The 27,355-nt window shown below is 30.9% G+C and overlaps 1 protein-coding gene across 1 annotated transcript; it reads left to right on the top strand.

Moving 5' to 3' along the window:
* Positions 1–9,936: 9,936 nt before the first annotated feature.
* Positions 9,937–15,351, top strand: Smp_169500 (homeobox-containing protein,putative; the record flags this gene model as incomplete). Its single annotated transcript, XM_018797586.1, is given in 6 exon segments — positions 9,937–10,012; positions 11,272–11,297; positions 12,751–12,892; positions 13,190–13,554; positions 13,812–13,835; positions 13,840–15,351. Coding segments are annotated over 6 exon segments (2,145 nt in total).
* Positions 15,352–27,355: the final 12,004 nt, after the last annotated feature.

The following is a 27,355-nucleotide window of genomic DNA, read 5'->3' on the forward strand; positions in this document are numbered from 1 at the left end:
TGCCATTAGATATCTGTTTCACACACAATATATCTTGAACTATTAATTCAAAATGTTTCTGACCTTCCCTTAAGACCCCACAGCTGATGGAGTTCCGAAAAAAACATGTAAAAGGTTAATCCTAGAATACTGGGACACACTGATTAGAATAACACAAGAAACGTTAGTTGCTTGAAAATTACAGATACACAATGTTGAATCGTAAAATAACTATGACCTTGGCTGAATACGGTGTTTTTACAATAAGGATTGTCTCAAATTTTTACTGTTTGACTTTTGTTTTAATAATAGTACTGTGTAGAAAACTTCACCTTTTTTTAAACACAGTAAATAATTGACTTTTCTGTTCATCTAAGTTGTTCAAGCTTAAAAAGACGAATGATATTCCAGACAAATTTCATTTAACATTAGATCCAATCTAGTCATAATGAACAAAAAATCTGTAATGGATTTATAATTATTTACACAATATAAGAATCAAGATCTGTTTTTAAAACAACAGTTCAATAGTAAGTTAGGAGAAAGAATTACTTAGTTTGTCTGATTCATTCTTCCTTATGTTCATCATAGTCAAGTAATCTCATTTGGAGGTAGAGAGAGAACAAAAAAAAATCACACATGTATTTTCAATGTATTGTAATCGATGTTAATACATATTCATAAATAATTATTATGTAATTAACTGAATAGTAATGAATAACTATTGAATAAACCCCAAATTACTTATTAACTACTGTTAGTAAAAACACCGATTATATATTTTCGTAATTTGTAATTAGGTACAATTGATACTACTACTACTAATAATAATAATAATAATGACGATATTATTGTTCTTGATAACATATTGGAAACATATAACTTCGGTTCCTTAATACATAGGTATATATATCGTACATACATACATATCTACATATAGACAGATAATTTAGTGAAGTAGTATACAATCAGAATGAATCATTCTATTTCAATGAATATAACAGATTTTATTTATTGCACTTTCGCTCTTTGCTTCTATAGGATTATAAATAAATTTTAAGTGAAAACTATACAAAACCCTATAATATCTACATGATTCACACTAAACTCTTTGTTTCGATCGTAAAATATGCGGATTGTAGGTACAGTATGATTACATTTATGAAGATATCTGGTGATAAGATTACTCCCTTGGAAATAAAAAGAACGATTTATAACTAATATAACATTTGATTAGTATAATGGGAAGATGAAATTTCATCGCATCTAAAGTAATTAGATTAGTACAGGAGGACGCTAATTATGGTATGCTCATAAATAAGTACAGAATAGAATCACTGTCAGGTGGGTTTGTCCATAGTGTGCAACTGAATGGTTCTCCCTGGGTGTCCTTGATTCTGATAAGGCTCGGTAAACTTTTCAACATTCATTAATTCCCCATCTAACATAAAAATGGTTTAGGTTGATAGATGGCTTGGCTAGGGCTTATTGACATTTGATTGATCCTACAAGTCTGTCCATTGTACTCAAATAACTTTAAATTGTACTCAAATGTACATCTTAATATACACACATTTACCCTCATAATAAAAAGTACTAAGGGGATACCTGAAGAAGGACTTAAATTCAAATTAGGAATTCTGATGGGAAGAACTACCACTTTTTTCAATAGGTTTATTGAAGAAGATTAGTACCTAATTTGAGATCACTTTCAGTATTAAATTATCTTTCAAACTAAGACAGCAAATCGTAACATGCTAATCAAATATATCAAAGAGATAAATGTAAGGAAGCTGGATTTTGACGCAAAATGATGTGAATCAGGTGACCAGTGAAATGTCTGCTGAGCACCAGATGACGGTTTTGTTTTATTTTTGGGCTCTCTAGGAGTACTCAACAACAGTCCAGACAGGAGTCGAAACCAAATGCTTTAGGCCTCTCTATGAGTCCATAATATCTACACAGCTGAGTTGGTATATTATGATCGATAATTCTCACTTCATATATGTAATAAAACTAGACATTGAATACCCCTACTCTTTATAACTATTTTCAGTCTTCGCAAGGGAACAAGGCATCTGAATAACTGGTAATTATATTACGACTTATTGACAAATAAATGGAGTAGTTTCATCTTCTCTGTATTAATTGAACTGGGTGTTTGATTCAACTGTTCTTATCCTTATAACTTACTGGTTTATAAAGATATGCTAACATAATCCTGTAATATTTACCGATACTACGAGGTAGACTGACCTTTTAAGTCTTTAGGTGACTGATGTAAGTGGTCTGTGTGAATGATCAGTACACTCGATTTGGACGGAGGCTGTGTGACCTTCAAACCTACGTCGAATTCATTCTCCGTAGTTAATACCTAACTTTGCTTATGTAGTCGTGTTAACCAGGCGAATCGGTTTCCTTAATAACTGGCTAAAATAAATAATCTTATCAAAGATATAGCACATATTACTGAAAACGAATTAAATAAGTACAGAATAGAATCATTATTGGGTGGGTTTGCCCATGGTGTGTTAATGATTGGTTCTCCCTGGGTGTCCTTGATTCTGATAAGGCTCGGTAAACTTTTCAACATTCATTGATTCTCCATCAAAATAAAAATGGTTTAGGTTGATAGGTGGCTTGGCTAGGGCTTATTGACATTTGATTGATCCTACAAGTCTGTCCATTGTACTCAAATAACTTTAAATTGTACTCAAATGTACATCTTAATATACACACATTCACCCCCATAATAAAAAGTACGAACATCATTATTTCCAATTCCAGTAGTGGATATTGTAATATACTTTTAAGAAGTTCTTTTACAAGAAAACTTGGACTGTATGCTTGTGACGTTGATTAGATTGTCAATGAAAGCTTTGAAATTATGTTATCTATTTTAGAAACCACATAAGGCAAATTTTTCGGTAAAGTCTGTGGAGAATAATCTGAATTGTACGTGAATTCTGACTTTTTTAGTATATTAAATCAATTTTAATGAATCGTTCATGCAAATATCATGAAACGCTTGATTTTCTATCTTGCATCATATATTTTCTTGAACCAATCTAATATTAACTTCCTAGATCATTACAAATCTCCTTAGTTGTATTTTCATTGTCGATTTATCTAATTGAATATTGCCATAGATGTCAGCTTGTTTATATCATGTTACATAGAGTTACTTATTTATTCATCCATTCATTCAACAGAGAGAAAGTGAAAATCATAAAAATCTAATTTTGAGGAAACTATGACTTGAAGATGTTTTTTTGCGATAACTGATTGATTATTATTTGTCTAACTTATAGTATGTATGTATATATATGTATCTGCATAGATGCATGTAGACATGGGTAGAAGAGATCATTGTGATATTAGAAATAATTTATAAGGAAAAATTTATTTGATACGCTCAAATTTGATTCGTTAGTAAGCCATAAAATTTCCTTTTTCTCTGTCTATCGCACTATTTTGTACAAACTGGAAAAAAAAAGATATTTACGCGGAGAAAGACCAAAGAAGTAAGGGGGGAAGAAGGGGGAGGGAATAGGATAAAGCAAAAAAAAGCGAAAGTAAATATTCTGTGTAGTGATGGTTTTAGTATGGAGCTAGAAAAGAAAAACTGTTTATTATATTTATGTAGATAGTTAGTAATAATGGAAGCAGTGATAGCTGTAAGATGTAAAAGTTATTCGGTTGAAAATTAACTTTATTCATCAGTGAATTAATATAACCTTCGTTTCATTTCAATACGCATTACTAATCTTGGAATCGAACTCGAAATTTCTTAACTTTAAAGTTCGATTTTGAATTATCTAACATTTGTTAAGCTGTGAAAAATACAGTTTGATAATAAGCTGTGCTTTCTAGAAACTGTGACATTACTTTTGTTTGTAGTCAAATATATCATTCTAGAAGGTTCATTAGAATACTTGGTGACACAACTAACAATCTACTTACAAAATAACTAAATGGTTTTTTATTCGTTTTTGATTAAAAATGATGAGTATTTGTTCTTTATAAGTTCGTAATTAATCTTTTTAATGATTTCAACCATCATTAAATGTAATTTATACATGATTTTATGGCATATGCTTCTAATTCACTGATACCAGTGAAATATGACAAGTTTAATTTAGGCTATCTCACTAATCACAGAAGTGGTTATTACCCAGCTTATTACTATTAACATAATTTATCTCGAAGTTAACCTTAATGAAATTAAGGAGTTGATTCTTGCCGAATTACGTCCTCAATATAATTTTATTAGAAACAATTGGTAAAATAATCTCACTTTCGTTACTTCCACAAGTATAAATAATCGGTGATGGTATTCGTCTACAACTTACTCATTTGTTGATCCATAGATAACAGTGTAATTTTGTTAAGTTTGAAGGTTTATGGAGATTCTAGTGAGAAGTCATGACCAGTGGAGCCCAATCCACATCGGGTGGAGACGGTTATCTATCTCAGACAGTGGATAAGGATTGTGCAAGATCATGGATCGATTGAAGTATAACATTAGCATAGTTGGATGTCTGCAAGACCGAAGGTCCTAAATTCGAATCCCGTGTGCATGATCGTGGATGGGCACTGCTGAGGAGTCCTATACTAGGACGAAAAGGCCGTTCAATGCTCCCGGGCTTTTGATGGTGATCTAGATTAGATTGACTCAAGAAATAAACCGCCGAGATCATATTCATTAAGTTGTCATCAGGTAGTGATGTTTGTCAATATCTCGAAGTTAAATAATTTAGCGTTATATATATATATATATATATAGTTAACAAACTTCGAGTTAACTAAGTCCTAGTAGTAGAGAAGTCTTGTGACTCATCAAAATGGGCTTATTAACACCTTAAGCTTCCAAGATTTCTAACAATTTAATCAGATCGCCCCTCAATAGTAAAAAGTCCACTTAATACGGATTATTTTAATAAAAATTTTTAGTACCTAAGCTATTTAGAATCCAACTTTTTCACTGACGGTCCATTAAAGAATGACGTTTTGTTGTATTTGTAGCGTCGGTTTATAGTGTATGAAATTATGGAAATAATTCCAGGAGAAAATATATCTCCACAAGGAGCTTAATAAATTAGAATTAAAAATACATAAGATCTGAGTCAACTTTAAATCGTTTAATATAGTAATCATATTGTTCAGCTTATTCACTAAAGTTCAAATGGAATAGAGTATTTGAATCTGTTAGTAAGTCTTATCAAGTGATAAGTTTGTTTGAATGAATAACCTCTGTAGAAAGTAAGTTTCATTAAAGTTGTCTTAACAATAACTTCTGAAACTTCAGTAAACAGTACAAATCATTTAAATCTTAAAAAGGGTAAAGTTAAGATTTCGTAGTTTCATGAAATGCAACAAAAGATAATTGACTTTAAATACGGTTAAGCTGACTAACTTGGAGGATATAATGGTTCTCTCATCAAAAGACTGACTTAAATTAATATTATTATTGTCATTAATAGTAATGACATGATTATTTCCGCGAATATTTTGATTCTCTTTAAAATCAATAAACAGGTAGAAATTTTAAATTTTAAATACCTTTCTATCTGTTGAACAAGTTACTGGCTATGACACCCCAGTAGCTTAATGGATAATGTGTTAGGCACTTGAAATGAAAGAGACTGGTTTCGAGTCATGGTGTGAACACCAACATTGGTATTCAGGTACATCTAGCTGACTAGTCGCAAATAAACTGTAATAATTGTCTTAAATTCCACTGTTAGACTCTATTCAATCTCAATCAATAGTTAGTTAATTGATAACAGATATGAGTAGTTACATTTGTCTAATTTTACTTCAGCTACTGTATTCTTTTTTCTGATACACTACCTTCCTTTGTTTCATTATACATCAATATATATAATAGTTAGAATCTGTTTATTCATATTATGATGGACATATTACTTGCTATTCAATTGTACATAAATGTATATTTTTATATATGTATGTACTGTATTATCAACACCCCCCCCCTGTGTTAATTGTATATTTTCAATCCATCATTGTATATATATTTTATTTTTATTTTGACAAAATGTAACTTCATTTTAATTGGTTGATTGAATAAATCAACAGATGATTCGTTGAAAAGTCATAAAATTGTCTGAATAAAATTAATGTATAGTCAAAGGGTATGGAAATGCATGAGACAGAGGGAGTGAGAAAGAGGGGGAGAGAGAGATAGAAAGAACGAAGATATAAGAAAAACAATATTCAATTGCTCATTTGTAATTTAACATACTGCTCCCATTGTTGATGAGTTTGTTTTGCTTGATTGGTTCAGTAATAATAATAATAATAATAATAATAGTAATAATAATAATGGTATAAATACTTTTTAAGTCAATGAAAGACTTACTGAATCATGTGATAGTAAAATGTACGTAATTATAGAATCGTAAATAAATGTAGAAAAGTGATGAAAACAATCAGATTCTTGATTAAATGTATAATTTAAATAAAACCGTATTTATTTTCTAGCATTGAAGTATTTTTCTGATGATTGTGTTGAAATGATTTAAAATATTCAATTTTAGTGTTGTAAATAGAGATGAGAGCAATAGTTACAGTGATAAACATTGATACAAATATTTTAAGATAAATGATTATTATAGTTGAAAGCGTGAGTCAATTGAAGCTAGACCACCAAGGAAACCTGGAAGCACTGGACGGTCGTTTCGTCCTATTGTGGGACTCCTCAGCAGTGCGCATCCACGATCCCGCACTCGCGAGATTCGAACCAACGACACACCAGTCTCGCGCTAGAGCACTTAACCGATAGACCACTGAGTCAGCATCCAACGGTGTTAATGTCTAACTCCAACCAATCCACAAAGTTGAGCAACCGTTCACCAATTGTCTTCAGTGAGTTCCTATCTCACAACAGACGTGGTTTGAACTCCTCTGGTCACTGCTTCTCACTAGAACTCCAGGATTTACCTCTCGAAGTCAGTCACTGGTAAGCATATGATTATAATCAGAAGGGGGTTTGTGGAGATTTAGTATTTTCATAGTCCCATAATAAGACGAAACGACCGTCCAGTGCTTCCAGGTTTTCCTTGGTGGTCTAGCTTCAATTGACTTATTGTTTCAACTATAAAATGACTAAAATCTCCACAAAATCCCTTCTGAAATGATTATCAATTGAATGCTAAAGTTTAGGCTTGAGACACATCTTCTACAGTCGAAACGGAGAAGTTGAAATATGATTAACCATGTCGTTTATGAAGCAAAGAAGAACTAAAGTTTAGGGTTGTATTCATTATGATGATGGTAATGATTCTTGCTGAAGTGTTCCAACTTAGAATGAAGTAACTGTCTAATATTCCGTAATTTTCGGTGGTTCATCAGCTGATACTAGTTGAGGTGATGAAAATATAGTCAAATTGATACTTACGCTTTACAAAAATGGTACAATTTATCAAATCCATTAATTGGTGAAAAACTCTTCTAAAGGGATCAGAAACTAAAAATAACATCTCGATTAGGTTTGATAAAATGTTTGTCAGCACGAATGGGAATATATAGTTTCAAATATTTCGCTTTACTCATTATAGTTATTTGCGAACGTCTCAAACTCATATTTTTTCTATGGTTAATATGTAGTTCGTTATTTTAATGATTAAAATATTCTATTGTCAATTATTAAGAAGCACATTTCAACCGTGCACGACCTACCTATATTTGAACAGTTGGATAACAGCACTAGTCAGCACATGAAAGTATTTCTCAAATCAGATTGTATGCAAATTTAACTAGTTGCTTTATTAAAAGTGTTTGTGTATAGTGCTGTTATTTAGGCATAGAATTTGATTAGTAACTCGTGTCTCACACGAAGCACTTTAGTTGAAGTAAAAAAACCCACTCAAGTCAATATTATTATGCAGGTAGGTTACTTCTAACGGAATAGTGTTGATTGAATTCGATCACTTAATTGTAATGTGAAGCAACACTTTCATTGTATTGAATGTCATATGAATAATATAAATTTTTTTAAAAAGCTATTTCTCACTGTTTATTTCGTTAATTGAACTGAAAGTTTATCATTGATTCTTAAGGAAACATATTCAAACTGTTGCATTACTAAGCGTTTCTTTTACCGATAAAACTATAACAATTTGTATTCCTATTATTAAATTCTTAAATGTCTATGATTATCTTAATTATAGACGGAATATAATAGTTACCAGTCAATAGTTATATCTGAAAACAATTTAATTATTTAGCTCTATTTATGCTAGAAGTTATAATATAAACTTTACAATTTGATTGAATTATGAATATATTACTTATGATGTTGTTAGAATCTCCTAGTCTTTTTATAACTGGTTGGTTTATTTAAGTAGCTTGAACGTATAGGGTTATGAATATGTATACTTATGTATCCTTTTTCTGAAAGATATCTGAAATGCTTGAGTTTAAAATGTACATAATGTGGAGAACGGACTAAATAATTGTAGATGAAACTCGAAGATTATTTAGTGTAAACTTCTTGGTCTTATATAAATTCAGTTATGCCTTGAATTTCTCAGTGGTAATAGCTTTGCTTAGAACATGTTTTGAAGCAGATTTGAATTCAGTGTATGCAACATCAGTTTTCAAAATATTTCAGAAACATTCTTCTGATTCGTAAGCAAAGATGGATAGTGGCTAGCAGTGGAATCCAGGATGCAAGTCTCGTCCTATTTGGAACTCGTCAGCTGGGTGTACCTGCATCTCAGAGTTCATGTTCACTCTAGGACTCGAACCCAGTACCCTCGCTTCAAACGCCATCGCTTTATTCACTCAGCTAATGAGTCCTGATAGCCACTTGCTTGTGTAATGGGGTGAAGTTTAAATTCACTTGGTATTGCTTGGTTGAATCTTCCCATTGATGTTTAGGACTACAACTGGTCAGTCTCTAATTGGCATATGTGCATACTGTGCGTATTGCCTCGATATAGCCCTAATTCACATGCATTGTAAGCAAAGATGGACTCAGTAGCTGAGTGGATAACGCAAAGTGAACATGAACCCTGAGATGTGGGTACATCCACCTGACGAATCCCAAATAGGGTGAAACGTGCATCCTGGATTCCACTGCTAGCCACTATCCATCTTTGCTTACAATGCTTGTGAAATAAGGCAATATCGAGGCAATACGCACAGTATGCACATATGCCAATTAGAGACTGACCAGTTGCAGTCCTAACAAATCGATGGGAAGATTCAAACAAACAATACTAAGTGAATTTATTCTTCTGATTCGTTCCAACCAATTCGAAGTTTTGGTATTAAACAGAGTGCTGCTCTACTTTGAGAGTAAATGAAAATCCATGATACTATTCGGTTGTATATGAAGAGGCGAATGAATAAATTTCCGAACATTCAGCCAGGTTACTTTAATTAATAAAATTTAATTTATTATGAAATCATGAAATGAAGAACAGTTATAATTAGGAAGAATAACAACTAACAGCTAAACTTCTTAATCGTTTGATATTGAACTGACTAAAATTCTTTTTCCCAAACTATTTAGTTCCAAGAGTGAAATGTTCGAACATTTACATTTTAAATGGACAAACAGAAAGTTTTTTTATTATCAAATTACAAAAATAATTATTGACCATTATTATTGTCTTTCTTCAACATTTTTATCAAAAGATAATTTCTTGAGTCGTTTTGACCGTATGAAATAGACTTGTAACTATGATCAATAATGTTTATCAACAGATATCTGTCAGTTTTCCTACTTAATTATGTTTCCTTCATTTAATACTACGTATATAATTGCGCAATCCTTTGATTTAAATTAAAAACTGGTTAATTGAAATGATCAGAAACGCTATGTTCAGTCATTCTCCCCTTTACATACAAACACAGATTCAATCGAATTGTTAGTTATAAGATAATTAGATATAAAATCATGCTTTTCGTGTGTGTGTGTGTGTATTTATGTGTGGAAAGGAATACATGACAAATTGTGAACGAAGTATGGATAATAATTCCATTGTTACCATTATACCTACCAGTATGTTTGATATTTGTCTGAATTAATAAAACAAAATTTATTTGTGTTTTTTATGGATCATATAAAATACTGGAGCCCATATTCTATAATTTGATAATTGTTTAAACTATGATCATTATAGAGAAATGAAATTAGAATGAAAGTTTTTAGAATTATCTCATATAGTTAAACAATTAAATGGGAAATCGAAAAAAAAAAGAAAATTAAGATAATTGGGGTCATAGTTATACAGAAGTTATGTGTATAGGTGTGTATGTGAATAGTTTTGATCACAAAAATTTTACGAGTTGAGCAAGTATTAAAACAAATCATTGCAGTATGAATATTAATCGAAATTTCACAACTACTAACAGAAGTGTATACATTGAAGTTCTATAACTCATCAATGACTATAAAACTGTTAATCAGCAATCTAACAAAAAAGATATTTGAAGTTGGAGATGAATACCGTTGGATGCCGGCTCAGTGGTCCACAGGTTAAGCATTCGCTCTCGAGACCGGAGGTCCTGGGTTCGAGTCCCGCGTGCGGGATTGTGAGTGCGCAGTGCTGGGTAGTCCCATACTAGGACGAAACGGATGTCCACTGCTTCCAGATTCTCATTGGTGATCTAACATTGATCGGTTCATGATCTCAACAGTGAAAATACTAAATTCTCCACAAAACCCCCTTCTTATCTATAATCATATGCCCACAAGTGACTGACTTCAAGAGATATTTCCTTGAGTTCTAGTGGGAAGCAGTGACCAGTGGAGTTCTACCAAGTCTGTTGTGAGATAGGAACTCACTGCAGACAATTGGTGAACGGTTTCTCAGATTTCATGGATTGGTTGAAGTTAGACATTAACACCGTTGGATGCCGGCTCAGTGGTCTACAGGTTAAGCATTCGCTCTCGAGACCAGAGGTCCTGGGTTCGAGTCCCGTGTGTGGGATCGTGGATGCGCACTGCTAAGGAGTCCCACAATAGGACGAAACGGCCGTCTAGTGTTTCCAGGTTTTCCTTGGTGGTCTAACTTCAATTGACTCATGATTTCAACAGTCAATAAAAATCAACAATCTTCATAATTCTATACTGATAAATATATTTCTAACTTAAAACCGTGAATTATATCAAGGGATTTTGTTTTAATGCTATTAAAAGTAAAAATTATGATTTTCTGTTTAATTTCTTCAAAAGTTCATTCCATCAATAATGACTGAGATGGTTTACTTTGTTATTTATATAAAATTGTAAAACCTTTATCGCTTCATTTTCTAAAGAATCAATTGCTTCTAAACTTGGTCTTGTAAGAGTTTGTAAGTATTCGTCACTGATAAGTTTTGAAGCTGAATAAAAGAAGTGTATGATTTTCATAGGTCATTTTTTAACCGACTTAAGTTTAAGACGATAAAGGAGATTTGTAACTCAGGAGGATGATTTTCATAGAATTACATTCTATCAGTTGGATAGTTTAACAGTCAGGTTTTTATTGTCTTTCATGAGAAAATCACTAACACAACTATCAAATGATGTTGTCTGAAAAGATAATGAAAACTTGACCATTAAACTATCCAGTCCAAAGAAAGCAGATCCATTGAAATAGGTTTATTGTAAAACAAATCAAGTTTAAAAGAATAAAATTAATCCAAACTTCAACATATCTAATCCATTCAGAATTGCTAGTAAAGTTGGAATACTTTTCTTTAACAAGAAATTAAATCAGACTAGCATTCAATTGAATGAAACAAGTGATATATGTACTATACTCTTTTATAATCTTATTTTAAGCAGTTTTTATGTTTAGTACTGATTAGTAACTGTCATTTTGGGGTAAGATACATGTCTGTGAATATGTTTGTAATACCTAGCATTTTTTTCGTTCATTTAGTGCGTATATATTCAATAAAGAAGCTTAATTTTCAATGGGTTATTTCACTTTAAGCTGTAACTTTCACTGTATATACCTTTTTCATTCAGGAAGTTGGGATATCCTCCAGTGACATATTTAGTTAGCCTGAGGTGATTGAAATGAAGTCCCCAGTAAAACGTATACCCTCATATACATCATTGATCCACTATATGAATGAAAAAGTGCTCAAAAATACCAGATACTGAACTTTCATTGAACAGCGAAAAAAGGTGTTTATTCTCATAAGTCATTATTATCAATCAGTGCCTTTGACGTGGTTCGATTTTATAACATTTCATTTTATGGTTGTTATGAGTAAGAGATTTATGGTCCAAAATTTTTGATAATCATTTGTCGAAAATTGAAATAATTGTATAAAAGGTTTTCAGAACAAAAGGTTCGATTAACTGCTCTATTAGTTAGTTATCATACCAAAAAGCATTCGCTTAATTATGAATTAACTGTTCATATACTGAAAATAACTCCAATCACAGAAGTCAAAGTTAATTTATCAACTAGTTATTAGATACTGTGTCAATAAATGCCCAAGAGCTAAACCCGTAAGGTGGTTGAAGAGATTAGACGAAGAACCTATACATTATATTCTGTGATCTTAAATATTCAAGAGACACTGATAATTTACTAAATTCTTAGTTCTGCATTTTTTGTACTTCCTCCTTTTTTGTTTTCTTTACAAAACATGATAAAACATAGGTGTTCTAAAAAATATATATACTGAACAAAGCAATAATAAGCGGGTTGTTTCCAACAGGTTTTCGTCTGTTATGTTATTTTTTTCAACATATTTCGTGTGCTTATTTTTGTTCGTCTATTTTCACATTTGTTTTAGGTGAAAGTTTGGTTCCAAAATAGACGTATGAAGAAAAAGAAATTACAGTCACGTAATCATAATCCAACTGGTAATAATAATGGAATAACCGGCAGTCTTTTAGAAACTGGTAATGATATCACCGGTAAAGAAAGTGTTGAATGTATGCTGGAAGATGGTGATGAAGAAGATGATGAGGATGGACAAATTGAAGATGATGAAGATGACGAGGAGGAAGAAGAAGAAGAAGAGGATGATGAGGGAGAAGAAGTGGAAGAAGATGAGGAAAAGAAAGAAATTGATGGCAATCATCATCACCATCATCATTTTCGTGAACAACAATACAATCGACTTATAAATAATTTTGACAGTCACCTTCATCACCATAGCAACAATAATAATAATAATGAAATGAACTTAAGAGGGCAGTTAAAACAAACTGCATTTATGAAAAAAATAGATAAAACTTCAGATTCAACTATTGAAGAATATGATGAAGATTCTGTAAGAAGTGAGAAGTTTAAAATGGAACATGAATTTCTTAATTTAAGTTCAGATATCTATTCAAATTCATCATCATGTTTTATTGACACAATAAATGATTATGAAAGTAATCATCCATCAATTACAGATATAAGTAATAATAATAATAAACTCTATAATCGTATGAAATTTAATAAATTTTCCCATGAATTATTCCCTCCATTTTATTATAATTCATCAATTGAGAATAATTTAATGAATTCAGAATTCAATTTTAATCCAGTCAATATGAATCGTGATTTATTATTTGATCCTTTAAAAGAATCGTTGAAAAACCAATTAGTTAATCCAAGTCAAAATAAACATTTAAGCTCTCATATAGGATGCCCATTGGTTAATAATGATAATAATAATAATATGAAAGAATACGATATGAATTTGTTGTCACCATCATTATCAACGTCAATCCCAACAATAAGAACATCCACTGAATCAACAAATCATTTCACAAGATTGCCTTCATCGCCAAAATTAGATTTACAAACAGACTATCATCCAATATGTTCAATGTTTGATAGCTCTTTTCATCCAACAGTTGATTTAAAATCAAATTATTTAACTTCTAACCGTCGATTACAACAAAGAGCTGATGTTCATCACAACCAATTGCATAAACAACATTGTTTAAATATCAATCAATCTGAAATATGTGATTCTATACATTCAAATGGAAGTTATAGGGGAAATGATTCTGTTCTACAATTGACTGAACATAATTTATCCGGTAGTCAGTTAAATAAAACTGATTTATCCCTTGGCAATCAAATGAGTTTAACCAGGATTCAGAGTTCACTGTTACACGTAAATCCGAATTGTTTGTCTAAAACATGTACAACAGAGAGTTATTCTCAAAAGCCATTGAACTGTAATGAAAATTTTAATACATTACCACAGTTGAATTCACATATTTCGTATGATAGTAATGAATCAACTGTAGATCTAACTACTAATACTGCTATAGCCACAAATATTAATACTCCTACATCAATAGGTGTACCTTCAAGAGGCAGAATGAATATTATGAATTACAATTTAAATCCATTCACAGTAAATGACTCTGACTATTATATGGGTCCAGTAGAGTCTAATCACAGTTATACATTGAATCTTGACTGTTCACCAATCTCTCATTACTCCTTTTTACCTACCTTAACAACGACATCAACACTAGAAACACAACTAACTACCTGTTGGCCTCCTATATCCACGTCAACTACTAATAAATATTTGTCACCTCCTCCAGGGTCGTATCCTTTACAGTCAACAAATCCTGATACGGCAGTGAGTGCTACGGTATCAGATGATATCGATCAAAATATTGAGTCGTTTTCAAGTAGCATAGATCATGATGTGTCATTTCGAAAAGATATATTTCGTTCCGTAAAAAGCTCTACAGCCGATCCAAATAACTGTGAATTAGATCAATCTAATTTATCATATTTACCAACATCGATGAATGTATATAGTGCATTCTCAAAAGGTTCACATAATTCAAATCAATTAAATTTCTCTGATAGTAATGATTCATGTACTTTTTCAACTTACACTTCACAACTTAATAGTTCATGTAATATGAATACAAATGAAACAATCAATTCATATTTACCTGAAACAAATTTTCATTTGATTACTGATCGTAGTCAAGATGATAATTCTATAAAACAAAATCCTTCATTAACACAATACTCAATACCATCTAGTACAAATTTATCTCCAATACATCATTTAAACAATGTATTTAATCAAGTTAATCATGGCGATTTTAATTCAATGTTTTATTCACCATATTTACATAATACAAATTCATTTGGTTATTCAATAGCTGGACATGATATGTTATCTATTACCGATTCATATAATCCTAATGTTTTAAATAATTTAACACAATCAATAAATCAGTCTTTCAATCAATCTACTACTAACATAGCTCCTGTTAATAATAGTAGTAGTGGTACATTTCCAATGAATACTACTATTCATTTAAGTAATTTATGTAATACAACTAATATAAATAATGTCACTCTACCATTCCCAATGATTTCTACGAATACACATTCATTAGACTTATCTTCTACATGATATGTTTAAAACAATTATGTGGATATGTATATTTTAAAATCAGTATTCTTTAATCAATATAATTTCTAGTCTCATTTAATAAACATTTTTTTCTAATTTTACTCTCATAAGAATGATATCTTAATCAGATCATATTTAATATGTAAATAAAAAACAATCAGTGGACAAGATGATATTGTTCTTTATACTACAAGACAGCTCTAAACATAACAAATGAATGTCGATTGACTTAGATACAAACATATACTCTTATAATGAATAATTAGTCAATTGTTATTTATATGATTATGTCATAATTCAATAATCAGAAATGAAATTGATTTATGTATTCATTTCAAACTTTACATTTTGTGTCATTTGAAGACAATTATACAAAAAAACAAATTACTCCCTTGAGCTAAACAACAATATCATTCTCAACATATTGATTGTAATACTGGGATATCTGTTTTTTTCTTTTTGGTTTCTTTGTGAATTGAAAAAAACAATCTTTTATAACAGTATTCATGTTCTCGTGTTTTTTTATTCCATTGTGTCTCATACTTTATTCTTTCTTTCCTCTGCTTCGCTTATTCATTCATCAAGTTCACTCTCCTTGACACGCACATAACCACACGACAGAAATCCTGAAAGGGTAAGACTTGATCCAACACATTTCTTACAAAGAATCAATTTACCTTGATTTTTTTCCAGTTAATGTTGTTTGTTTACATATAAATAATTATTTACTACTATTATTATTATTTATAATTATTATTTGAATTGTTGAATTTTGATTTCTTCATCTTCACACTATTAAAATAATGACGGAACAATTTTAAAAAAAAACAAAAATTTTTTTGTTTTTGAACAAAGTTGAAAAAAAACTTTTTTAAATTTACTTTTCTTCCATTTACCTCCCTCCCCCCTTCCATCTTCTTCCTGTATCATCTTTGAGGGTTTTGTAAAGTCACTTTTTTTTTCTTCGATAACGAATATCATGAAATATATGTAATATGGGTCTGGAGTTGTTTATCAAATGTAATTTCTTCTTCGAAAATCAGTTACTATTGATTTAGACTTTATGATAAGAGAATGAAATCTATGTTCATTAAAATAGTCAAAATTTTATCGAATATAAAGTGGGTTCAACAAGAAATCAGCGTTTAGTTGTTAAGCAACTATCCCGTTTATTTAGCATAGAACAATGTCTGCATTAAAAATGCTTACTTACTTAATTACGCCTTTTGCCCATGGTGGAGGAGCATAGGCCGTTCACCAGAAGTCTTCACAGAATTCTATCTTAGGCGATCCTCTCCAGTTGTTTCTAGTTTCTATTCGTTCTTTTAATGTCTCTTTCCAATCTGCGGCGCAATGTGTTCCTTGGTCATTACAAATGACTATCAATTAAATTTTAAATTACAAATAACTTTGAGTAACATGTAGATACACAAAATGTCGGTTTTATTTATGTAACAATGAGCGATTCAAAAATTTTATTGTACTTTCTCTTGTTGAATTCAAAGTATCGGTATTCAAAGTCATTGGTATGTGCAATCTTTTCGGTATAATTAATAACACTATAGTGGAATTAATAAAATTAGGGAGAATAATCTAAAGCATTTATAATACAAACTGAAGTGGTTTAGTAACTGAAAATTCATTTTATTTAACCTTAAATCAAACTAATTAGGTTTACAATTAAACTAGTTCTCACCTAGAAATTAATTAACATGAATAATCCTGTTTTAGTTCTGTTAATTGAGAAAAATAATGTAGTATAGAGCAGTAGTAAATTTCTACAAGATTTATAAACCGAATTAAGAGTGATGTGGTTAGTATGATATTCTAATATTTCGTTTATTTTGTTAATGACTTTCATTCTTCAACTGATGAGTATTTCTGAACTATTTATTTAAATCCCTCATTAAATTAGAAGAAATATTCATCTTTTATAACTGAATGCAGTACAGAGATCTCTAAATTGTTCGTAACTCAGCATAGTCGGTACAAAATGAAATGATTATGTACGTCTCAATTAGTCGATAATATCTATTGTAAAGTATTACCAGACTAATGACTAGCTTTGAGAGGGAATTCTTGGAGTTTTAGTGAGAAGTCGTGACCATTGGAGTTTAACCATGTAAGGTGTCAGGCAGTTATCCACCGAAGACAATAGAAGATGGTCTCGTATCATCGTGGGTTGATTGAAGTTAGACACTAACACTATTGGATACCGATTCAGTGGTCCTTGGTTCAACTCCCGTGTGTGAGATCATTGATGCACACTAACGAGGAGTCCCATAGTAGAACTAAACGGGGGTCCATTACTTCCAGGTTTTCAATGATGGTCCAAAATTGATTTCAGTGAAATTAACTGAAATCAACAAAAAAATCAAAGCCATTGGTTGATATTCATAGCGTTTACCATAAGATCAAAAACTGATTAGCTTAATCTTGTTCGAGCGCCACTACTCAAACTGTTGAAACATTTTGAATCACAACAAAATAACTATTTTCTGTAACCCTTAATTTTCACTATGTACTCAAATGATATCAGACAATTATAAAAAAATGTATTGATTTCCAGAGAAAATTATCTATGCATACCTAATATATATACTTTTTATTAACACAATTATTAGAATCACGTACAAACAAACAAACAAACCTCGATGCTACAGTTCCAAAATCAATGAATATTTAAATTAGAATATATTTGTGCTTTATTTTTAATTAGATATAAATAAATACATAAGGGCATTGATTGACATTTGATAATAAATTCATGTTATACAACTTGGACTCATTTACGTAATACTTATGTCTTATTAGCTGTGTAGAATTAATAATAATAGTAATGGTAGTAGTAGTAATAGTAATAGTAATGATAATAATACTACTACTAACAATAATAGTAATAATAATAATAATTCATTTAAGCAATTGTAGTTTTATTTAGTCTGATATTTGTTTTAATTACTATATATAATCAGAACAGTTTATAAATTGAAATGATGGTGCATTATTAATATGTAAAAGAAATGTATTATTAATACTTATATAATTAATGTATTATTACGTAATCAATTAAAGTAGTAATAAAATGTAATAATGAACAATACCTTAAAAATTTGGTGGTACTTATTTAACAGATAATTAAAACTTAATAAGAGTATAATAATGAATTGATTAACTAAATTGGTCATTGGAATGATTCAAATAACTAGGTTGAATGAATTCTTTATTTATTAAGGTCATTGTTCAATATACATGGATAAAACAATTAAAGCTGATATATTATTATTATTATTATTGTTATAAATAGGTAATATTCAAATAATTAGTGACAAGCTAGGGTTGGTTAACAGTTAGTATCAATAATATTATACTGAACATTTTATCATTAATAAAATTACTATTTACTGTTATCCTTTTTCATGGTCAATTGTGTTTCAGAGATCGTATGAATATATATCACATAAGATAAATTGAATAGAAGTAAAGTGAATGTTGTTAAGGATAACAGTCATCTTGGAAATAATTAGTATTATGAACTGAGGTCACCTAGGAAACCTCTGAAAACCGTAGAACACTGAAAATCTGGTTCTTTTAAATTTCTAGCAACTCAGGAGCTTCAAAAATTTCATGTGCACCCATGGATTGCGTACTTCAGAGGGGTCCAAATAAGAAATTAAATAACTATTCAGTAGTTTCTGATTAATAATGGTTTTCCAAGTATCATCAGTTCATCAATATAACTATCTCTAAGATTTATTAATAACTTGAGATGATAGAGAGAATTTATAGTTAAGGATGAGGATTTCGGAAGCATTTCATTCTTTGAGCTGAATAAAATAATCGATGAAGCTTTCAATGTTTTAATAGTAAATATCAACACAAACGTTTTATTTTTTGAAGTATGTGATAATGTTGTTGCTTCCAAGAGTAATGGAAGCCTAATAATTAAGCTGTCCAATATAGAAAACATGTCTTTACAATGTAAAGTGAACTCCATAAACCATTTTAGGGAAATTTTTATTAAGGCTATATTAAATGATCAGAAATAACAAACTATAGAGTAAGCAAAGATGGATAGTGGCTAGCAGTGGAATCCAGGAAGCAAGTCTCATCCTATTTGGGACTCGTCAGCTGGATGTACCTGCATTTCAGAGTTGATCTTCACTCTGGGACTCGAACCCAGTACCGTTCGCATCAAATGCCATCGCGTTATCCATCTTTGCTTACAATGCTTGTGAATTAAGGTTATATCGAGGCAATACGCACAGTATGCACATATGCCAATAAGAGACTGACCAGTTTCAGTCCTAAACATAAATGGGAAGATTAAAACAAACGATACTAAGTGAATTTAATGTTAGCCAATATAACTGAACTATTTAGACTCAAAAAACATGATATATTTTTATTCCTTCTGTTGGGTTACAATTTGTCATAGTAACATAATTAAAATTAATTCTCCTCGTGAGATTCGAACCAAGGACTTATCAGTCGTGGCGATGCAGGATCTTGGATGCGCACTGCCGTGTAGTCCCACAATAGGACGAAACGGCCGTCCAGTGTTTCCAGGTTTTCAATGATGGCATATCTTCAAATGACTCATGATTTCATCTATATAAAATTACTAAAATCTCCAGATAAACGCCTTCTGATAATAGACTACATTGTTAAAAAATAGCTAAGAAAAATTACTATCATTGGCTAGTCATAGATGAAAATGGACAACTCTTTTGTCATGTATGTTTTATACAGTCTTGATATGAAATATTAGGTAACAGACAATAAAAGATAAGATCTGAAGATGCGTTTGAATATTTTTATACAACTAAATAATCGACTAAGTATATTTAACATAAACTAAATTATTATCAAAACAGTCATTGAGAATCAATGAGTCGTTAAATTTCTCTGTCACCTGCTTACTGTTCATTTCAAGATCTGAGGTAGAAATTTGATAGCTCTATGAAACTATGAAGGTTCTAAAAGACAAACATAGTTAATCGGTAATTTTAGTGTTATACAAACTGTTACGTTAAATGACATAGTTCTCAAGTGTTGTACTATGCAACTGAGAATTATATTATTAAGGCCCATTACCAAAATTGATAGCAAGTTACTTGGGACTTAAGATATTAATTATTACTGTCAGTCTGGGGTCGTTTGAAAGCTACACCATAACAAGGAGATTTGATACAGGTAACATTAAACTATATTCAGGAGTAGCATACCACTCTCTTTTTAGGTTTTAACAGATTTTTAACTTAAGAAATTCATAGCCAAATAAAATCACGATTTGTGAAACCATGTGATATTAAGAAAAGTTAAAATGAATTCAAGACATCTTACATATTTTTCAAAAATACACTTATTACTTAAACATCTTGATCAATTTAGAAGTTTTAAAATACCATGAAGATTTGACTTTGAACTTAACCATTAGAACATTTGGACTACTTAATAACAGATAAGGCATTGCATGTGTTGTTATTTTAACATTTAATTATTGTAAATCAAACACTTTCCTTAAAGAAAAACTTGTGTATTCTGAAATATGAAATTTAGATATAATTGGAATTGGCTATTTACTATATTAAAGTTGCTGGAATATTGTCCAACTTGAGATGGTGGAGATTTGTAGCTCAGGTGAGTGATTTTGATGTAGGTTTGTTCTCTGAGCTGGATGGTTTGGTCGTGGAGCTTTCATCGTCCTTCTGAACGACATCATCAGCACAAACTTCGGGTAGAACTGAAAGATAATTTTAATTTTGTCCTCACGAAGCGCTGGACAACTATTATTTCCTAGCTCGATAATCGTTAGCAGTGTAGGCTTTCAAGTTTACACAAGATTAAATCCAGCTCAAGACTAGGATGTAATTGAATTCACCAGACGAGTCTCATATAGAATAAAAAGTGAGTTATGTATTCCACTACAATCTCACGACTATCTCACTAAAATGTGACAACCATACAGTAAACAGTTAATTTGCAAAATAACAATCAATTATCTCAATCTTGATTATTCCTTCTGTAAATATCAGTTCATCTTCTCTGATCTCATTGTTCATACATTTTCGTACCGATTGCGCTTCATTCCTGTTCTTTCCTTATCGATCTTCTGCCAAAATACATTCTATGTCTGATCATCACCATATACTACTTATATGGTTATAAGTAGACCACACCATACATCTATTGGTGAATCGGCTAAAAATGCTCGAATATGTAATATTATTAGTCAAACTCTTTCTATTGACAAGCTCAAAACAATACGATGATAATCAATCAATCAATCAATCAATCAATTATATTTTATGTTAACAAAATATAATCAATAATGAGAGTGTTTAAATTCACACTAATTAAAACAAATATCAGTAGAATTTAATCGATTGATTATGTTTATTGAATCAAGAAATCAATTGATCATAAAATACCTGAATGACAGTTTCTTCTTTTTTTTCTTTTTAACAGTCAATAATTGTTTAACTATTTTCATTTTTTATCTCCTTTAAAATCAATTGTTTTTTTTTGGCGGGGGGAATTTATTCAGGTTTCCTTTTATTTAAAAACAACATCACTTGTTAAACTTTCTAATTACCATTTTACCATTGAAAGAATTGACAATAAAAAATCGATAAGATACTTGGAAAGTGTTTTACCGATTTTTATGTGGTTGTTTTCCAGTATGTTTAATTACTTTTATTGTTCGTGTTTTTTTAAAAAATTTTTATTGACTGGGTTTTGTTCTCTCTCTCTTTCTCATTCACTTTCTCTCTCTTCGTTGTATGTCTTGTAAAACGTTTCTTTTTTCTCGTTTTGACGTTCAAAAAAAAAAATAATAATCAGACTACATCTGATTTTATTGCCATAATCTATACACATATCGTTTTAAATTGTCTTGTACATAGTTTTGTTTAGTATATTCGTAATGAAAGCCTATTTGTAAATATGTTATGCCAACTATAATGTACATCAAAATTTTATTCTTGTTCAAGGTTACTTAAATAAATACATATACATAGATATACACCCTGTTTGACTACTAAAACAGACACATGTAGTAGATAATTTTACAACTGAATAGGATATAAGGAGAAAAAATAATATTGTACTCTCCACTGATGATAATCATCATTAATATGACCTTAGTTTATTGAACGATTTAGTATTCTTTTTTTTATTTCTATGCAAAAGAATCATAAAGTCTCAGTCATAAAATTTAAACTGTTGATTTGAAGGTCATCTTGAAATATCTTGTCCGTTGCTGAAGTTTACTCTTTGTTCTATAGTAAAGTTCAGTGAACAATTTCATATGACCTAGTACTGAAATTTCTTCTAAAAAGAATTAATTTAATATACTGGATATCTTACTGGTGAATCTTAAAAAGAGGTCAAACAGAATATAGGAGAGCAAGAGAAAGAGAGAGAGAAAGAGCGGTGAGCAGACTTATGATGTGAACAATTATAAACTAATTTCTGTGATTAAAAAAACCACATTACCTTGAATATAAGGTTAAACAAATTTGATGATCAGATGACATTTAATAGTTTGTTTTAATTAAATATACATTGAATTATAGTAGTTTACACTAGTTTTCTATTCAGACTTCTAAAACTAATTTCACATAGATCAGTGACTTTTTCCTGTCATATAATCATTAACATTTAAGAAACTTGCCAAGTTTGAAATATTTAACAGTCAGACAGAACATCACTGTATAATATGATTTGAGCAAAAGCAACTACGCTGATATTTATTAACGACAGTGCTCAGGATGGATAGTGAACCGTATCTCAGTCAGAAACCACCGATAGAATATTGCAACGCTATATTTAGTTATTGTAAAATACCATTCAAATTTCGAACTAATCAAAGTCAAATAAACAATTAAAACCTGGAAGCCTTGGATGCCCATTTCCTCCTAATATGGGATTCTTCATCACCGATTGTCTAACTGTAATCAGTTTATGATTTAAATGAAATTCAATGATTTCCACAATCCTGCACTGACTATTAAAACATATATTCATGTCACCAACATCTATTGTACAGTTTTTATTTGTCAACCTGAAAAGTAAAACATTCCACTTGAATCTCCTATTATCCAGTGACTGAGGTTTTGACAAAACGTACATAGAAGATCTATTAGTTAGTTCTTTTCTCAGCTTCATCAGAATCCAGATTGATTGCCAAATTTCTACTAAACACTTGAGGAGCGTTAGAAGTATACTTATCTGACAAAAAAGCAGTGGCGATAAATTATAAAAGGGTAAAAATGGAAGGTACATTACAACAGATTAGAATGGTTTATACAATATTCATAAAGTGATATCAAACGTCGTTCGGATCACGATGTGAAAAATCTTAATGAAACTAACAGTCTGTTGCCGGTTGTAGTTTGTAGTAAGAAATTGTAACTAGTTACTAAAACATTCATTCTATAGTCCATTTAGTTATTTTACCCTAAAACTTATGGATGACATTAGTGAAGAAAAATTACCTACAATCAGTTGACTTGGTTTTACCTCTTTTCCAAATATATACAAACATAAGGAATATTGAGTATATCGCCAGAGAATGTTTGTACACAATCGTTTTCTTGCATTAGAAATCGAAAGTGGACGCGGAACTATTGAAAACTGAGAAGCAGTAAACAATCGTATTATTCTTGCTCGAATCAATTACCAGATCCTGTGTTTCTTTTGTTTTGATAATCATTTATGAATCAGTCTTTCAATCTACATTAGTTTAAATAAACAGTAATTAAGTAGACAGATTATTTCTATCTTTATTTTATTGTTATTTGAATTTGTTGGCATTGTTTGCCAGTTTATTCTTCGTGATTACGTAATGGGTTAAGTGATGACATTTAACATATTGATAGGTAATCGACAGAAAATTCTAAAAATTCCACTTGTTCAGTTTTTATTCAGTCACTGATGAAGTAGAAAACAAATGGAATATAAATTAAAAATGATGAAATTGACAAATGTATTATTAACTATTCAATTGTTGTTGACAGAATATGAAAGGAATAAGATTTTTAAGTCCACATGCATCTATACCTTAATCTGACCTAAGCTACTAAGAAACATGATAAACTTAGTAACTTAACCATGATTACATCAAAACAACATAGATCTAGCAACTAATTCTAATGACATGGTGAATATGCAAAGTTTAAGTTTCTACTATTATCTGACTCCATTTTTAAGTTAGGTTATTTAGTCAAACAAACTCGGGAAAAAGGGTTCAATACAGAGAATTTGTTGTAAGATATATTACAATGTATAACATTGATCAATCTTCGCAAAGAAATCTTAAAAATTGCCAACTAGTCAACTTGTTAAATAGCTTCATTTATTTTGGTGATTTCCTCTTAATATTTCATGGAATCCCGTATATTACTGGTTATCTCTTTAATTTCTAGTACCTTATTGGATCTTATTGGGATGATTTACTTCCAATTTGATTGACTTACTCTATAAAATTTTAATGAAACTCAAACTTCACTGTCTATTAAAACATTTTTATACTTTTCACTATAGATCAGAAGGGGTTTAATGAAGAATTTAGTATTTTCAGAGTTGAAATCATGAGTCAATTGAAGCTAGACTGGTAGGTCCTGGGTTCGAATCTCGCGAGTGCGGGATCGTGGATGTGCATTACTGGGGAGTCCCATAATACGACGAAACGACCGTCCAGTACTTCTAACCTTTCACTACAACATTTAGACTAAAATAAATTCTTATCATTGGAAAGTATTAAATAAAATGAAGGAATTATGACATATTGTTGTAACATGAACACATGTAGTTTATTCAAATTGACTAATGTTTGAACACTACGATATTATAGAGCTGAAATTCCATTAACAAAAAAACACAATAGTCAAATGACTTGTTGATGTATTTTGTTAAGTGTATAACAAATAGAAAATCAGTGTATTGTGAATCAAATAAAAAGTAAATGTTGAATAATAAAGCAACAACTGACGAAGAATGTTCTCTTTAGCAAAGTGATTTATGTAAATGTTCATATAATTGGTTAATTCTGAAATCTCTGTATGGATTCAAAGAGCTCGTTTGGCTTTTGCCAACTTACGTCACCTATGGCGAAGGCGAGATATCCGTCTATCAATTAAGGGATGAGTACACTGTACAGCAGTTCGCTCTGTTCTACTTTACGGTTGAGAAACGTGGCCATTAAGAGTAGAAGATACTCATAAGTTACTAGTATTTGACCATAGATGTCTTAGAAATATTGCTCGCATCTGCTGAGATCACCGGGTGAGTAATAGTGAACTTAGATGCGTGGTATTAGAGAATGATGGTAAATCATTTGATGATGTTGTGAATCTACATCGACTGAGATGGTTGGGCCACGTGTTACGTATGCCTGAACACCGATTACCACAACGTGCAATGCTGACTAGTATAGGGGATGGTTGGAAGAGAGTTAGGGGCGGCCAAACTAAAACGTGGCATCAGTCATTGAAGTCACTAACTTCTAGTCTTAGCCATGTTGGTAGATACAAACTACTTGGTTGGGGTCCACGTGACTATCGTAACCAATGGTTGGAGACTGTGTGTGACATGGCTCAGAATCGATCACAATGGCGTAGGTGTATACACTGTTAGTCTTCCCTTAAACTGTGAGATTAAAATTACTTTATACCTTTCTAATTCTTTCTTCAAGTACTATATCCTTATACACAATCTTTCTTTTATATATTGCTACCATTGAAGTGACAAATTCTATGAATTAGGTGTTCATCATGTTGTGCCAGTGGGGTGTGGCAATTTGGAACGATGCATATATGTGCCTGGTCCTGCTGACTGACTGACTCAATCCTAAAATACTTTTTATTACCAGACGAAATGTACTGGCGCAGCGAGTGAAAACTAGTCAGTACAAAAAACCATATTTATCCAAATAGGCATTATTTTCTTTGGTTGAAATTTTATTTACTAGCAGTCAATGTCACGTTAAGTAGCTTCTTGCCATAAAATTTTCACCTTGGTCTTCAACTACAGACGTCTTCAGATACATTATTGCACTCTATAACCCTTTTTTTCGAAAAGCTGATTTTTGATTAAGTGGACAGAAAAATCATGTGAAATCGTTTCAAAAGTTAGATAACTATGATAGATTGATGTAAATCCGAAGACACGTTTGTGTAGGTATAAAATTGGGGAAATTCACTATATGAGGTCTCTGTATATACCTGGTACAGAAGACTCACTTGAATGATGTACGCGCTTGCTATATTCTCCAACTATCACATATATGAAACTTTTGACATTGTACTTCTGCTTTCGGGCAGTTAACTTAGGACTTTGCATTGGTATGACTTACCAAATCTTACATCGGTGCATTTAAAGGGAATTGACATGAAGACAAGGATAAATGGAAGGAAAATCCAAAGTTCAATAGGAGGTTAAAGTGAGGATATTTCTGAGGGAACTAGTGTGATCAGAGAACAGAACTCAAAGTACAACAGTCCAGATTGCACTTCTTGGTATTTTGTAAATAATATTTCTAGGCACAGGTAGTTCACAATCTAATCATTCTATCCTTAAAAATGATAGCTCACGTTTCTTCTTTCTATTGTTAGGACCCCATACAATTGGAGTAATCATACTTTAATAAAGCCATAATTTTAATGACTAGTTTGATTCCCTCATTAGTACAAAACAATTAAAAATAATTTATGAATATATATACTGACCTTTTAAACTTTTGACAACCGTTTGTCTAACATCATGTCATAACAAGTCTAATTCCATGTGTCAATAATGAAAATACACTTGTTCAAATAAGTTTGCTTCAAATTAATATAAATATTTGTATTTGTTTCAGTAAATTTAACTGTTAAATTATGATAATTTGGAAGGGTACACATTTATTCTATTCATAACTCGTAACCGAATGGTTATATCGAAGCAATCAGAACAGAATACACATATGACAACAAAAACTGATCACATTTATTTCTTCAAC

The sequence above is a fragment of the Schistosoma mansoni genome (assembly GCF_000237925.1).
Source record: "Schistosoma mansoni, WGS project CABG00000000 data, supercontig 0164, strain Puerto Rico, whole genome shotgun sequence".
Taxonomy (NCBI): domain Eukaryota; kingdom Metazoa; phylum Platyhelminthes; class Trematoda; order Strigeidida; family Schistosomatidae; genus Schistosoma; species Schistosoma mansoni.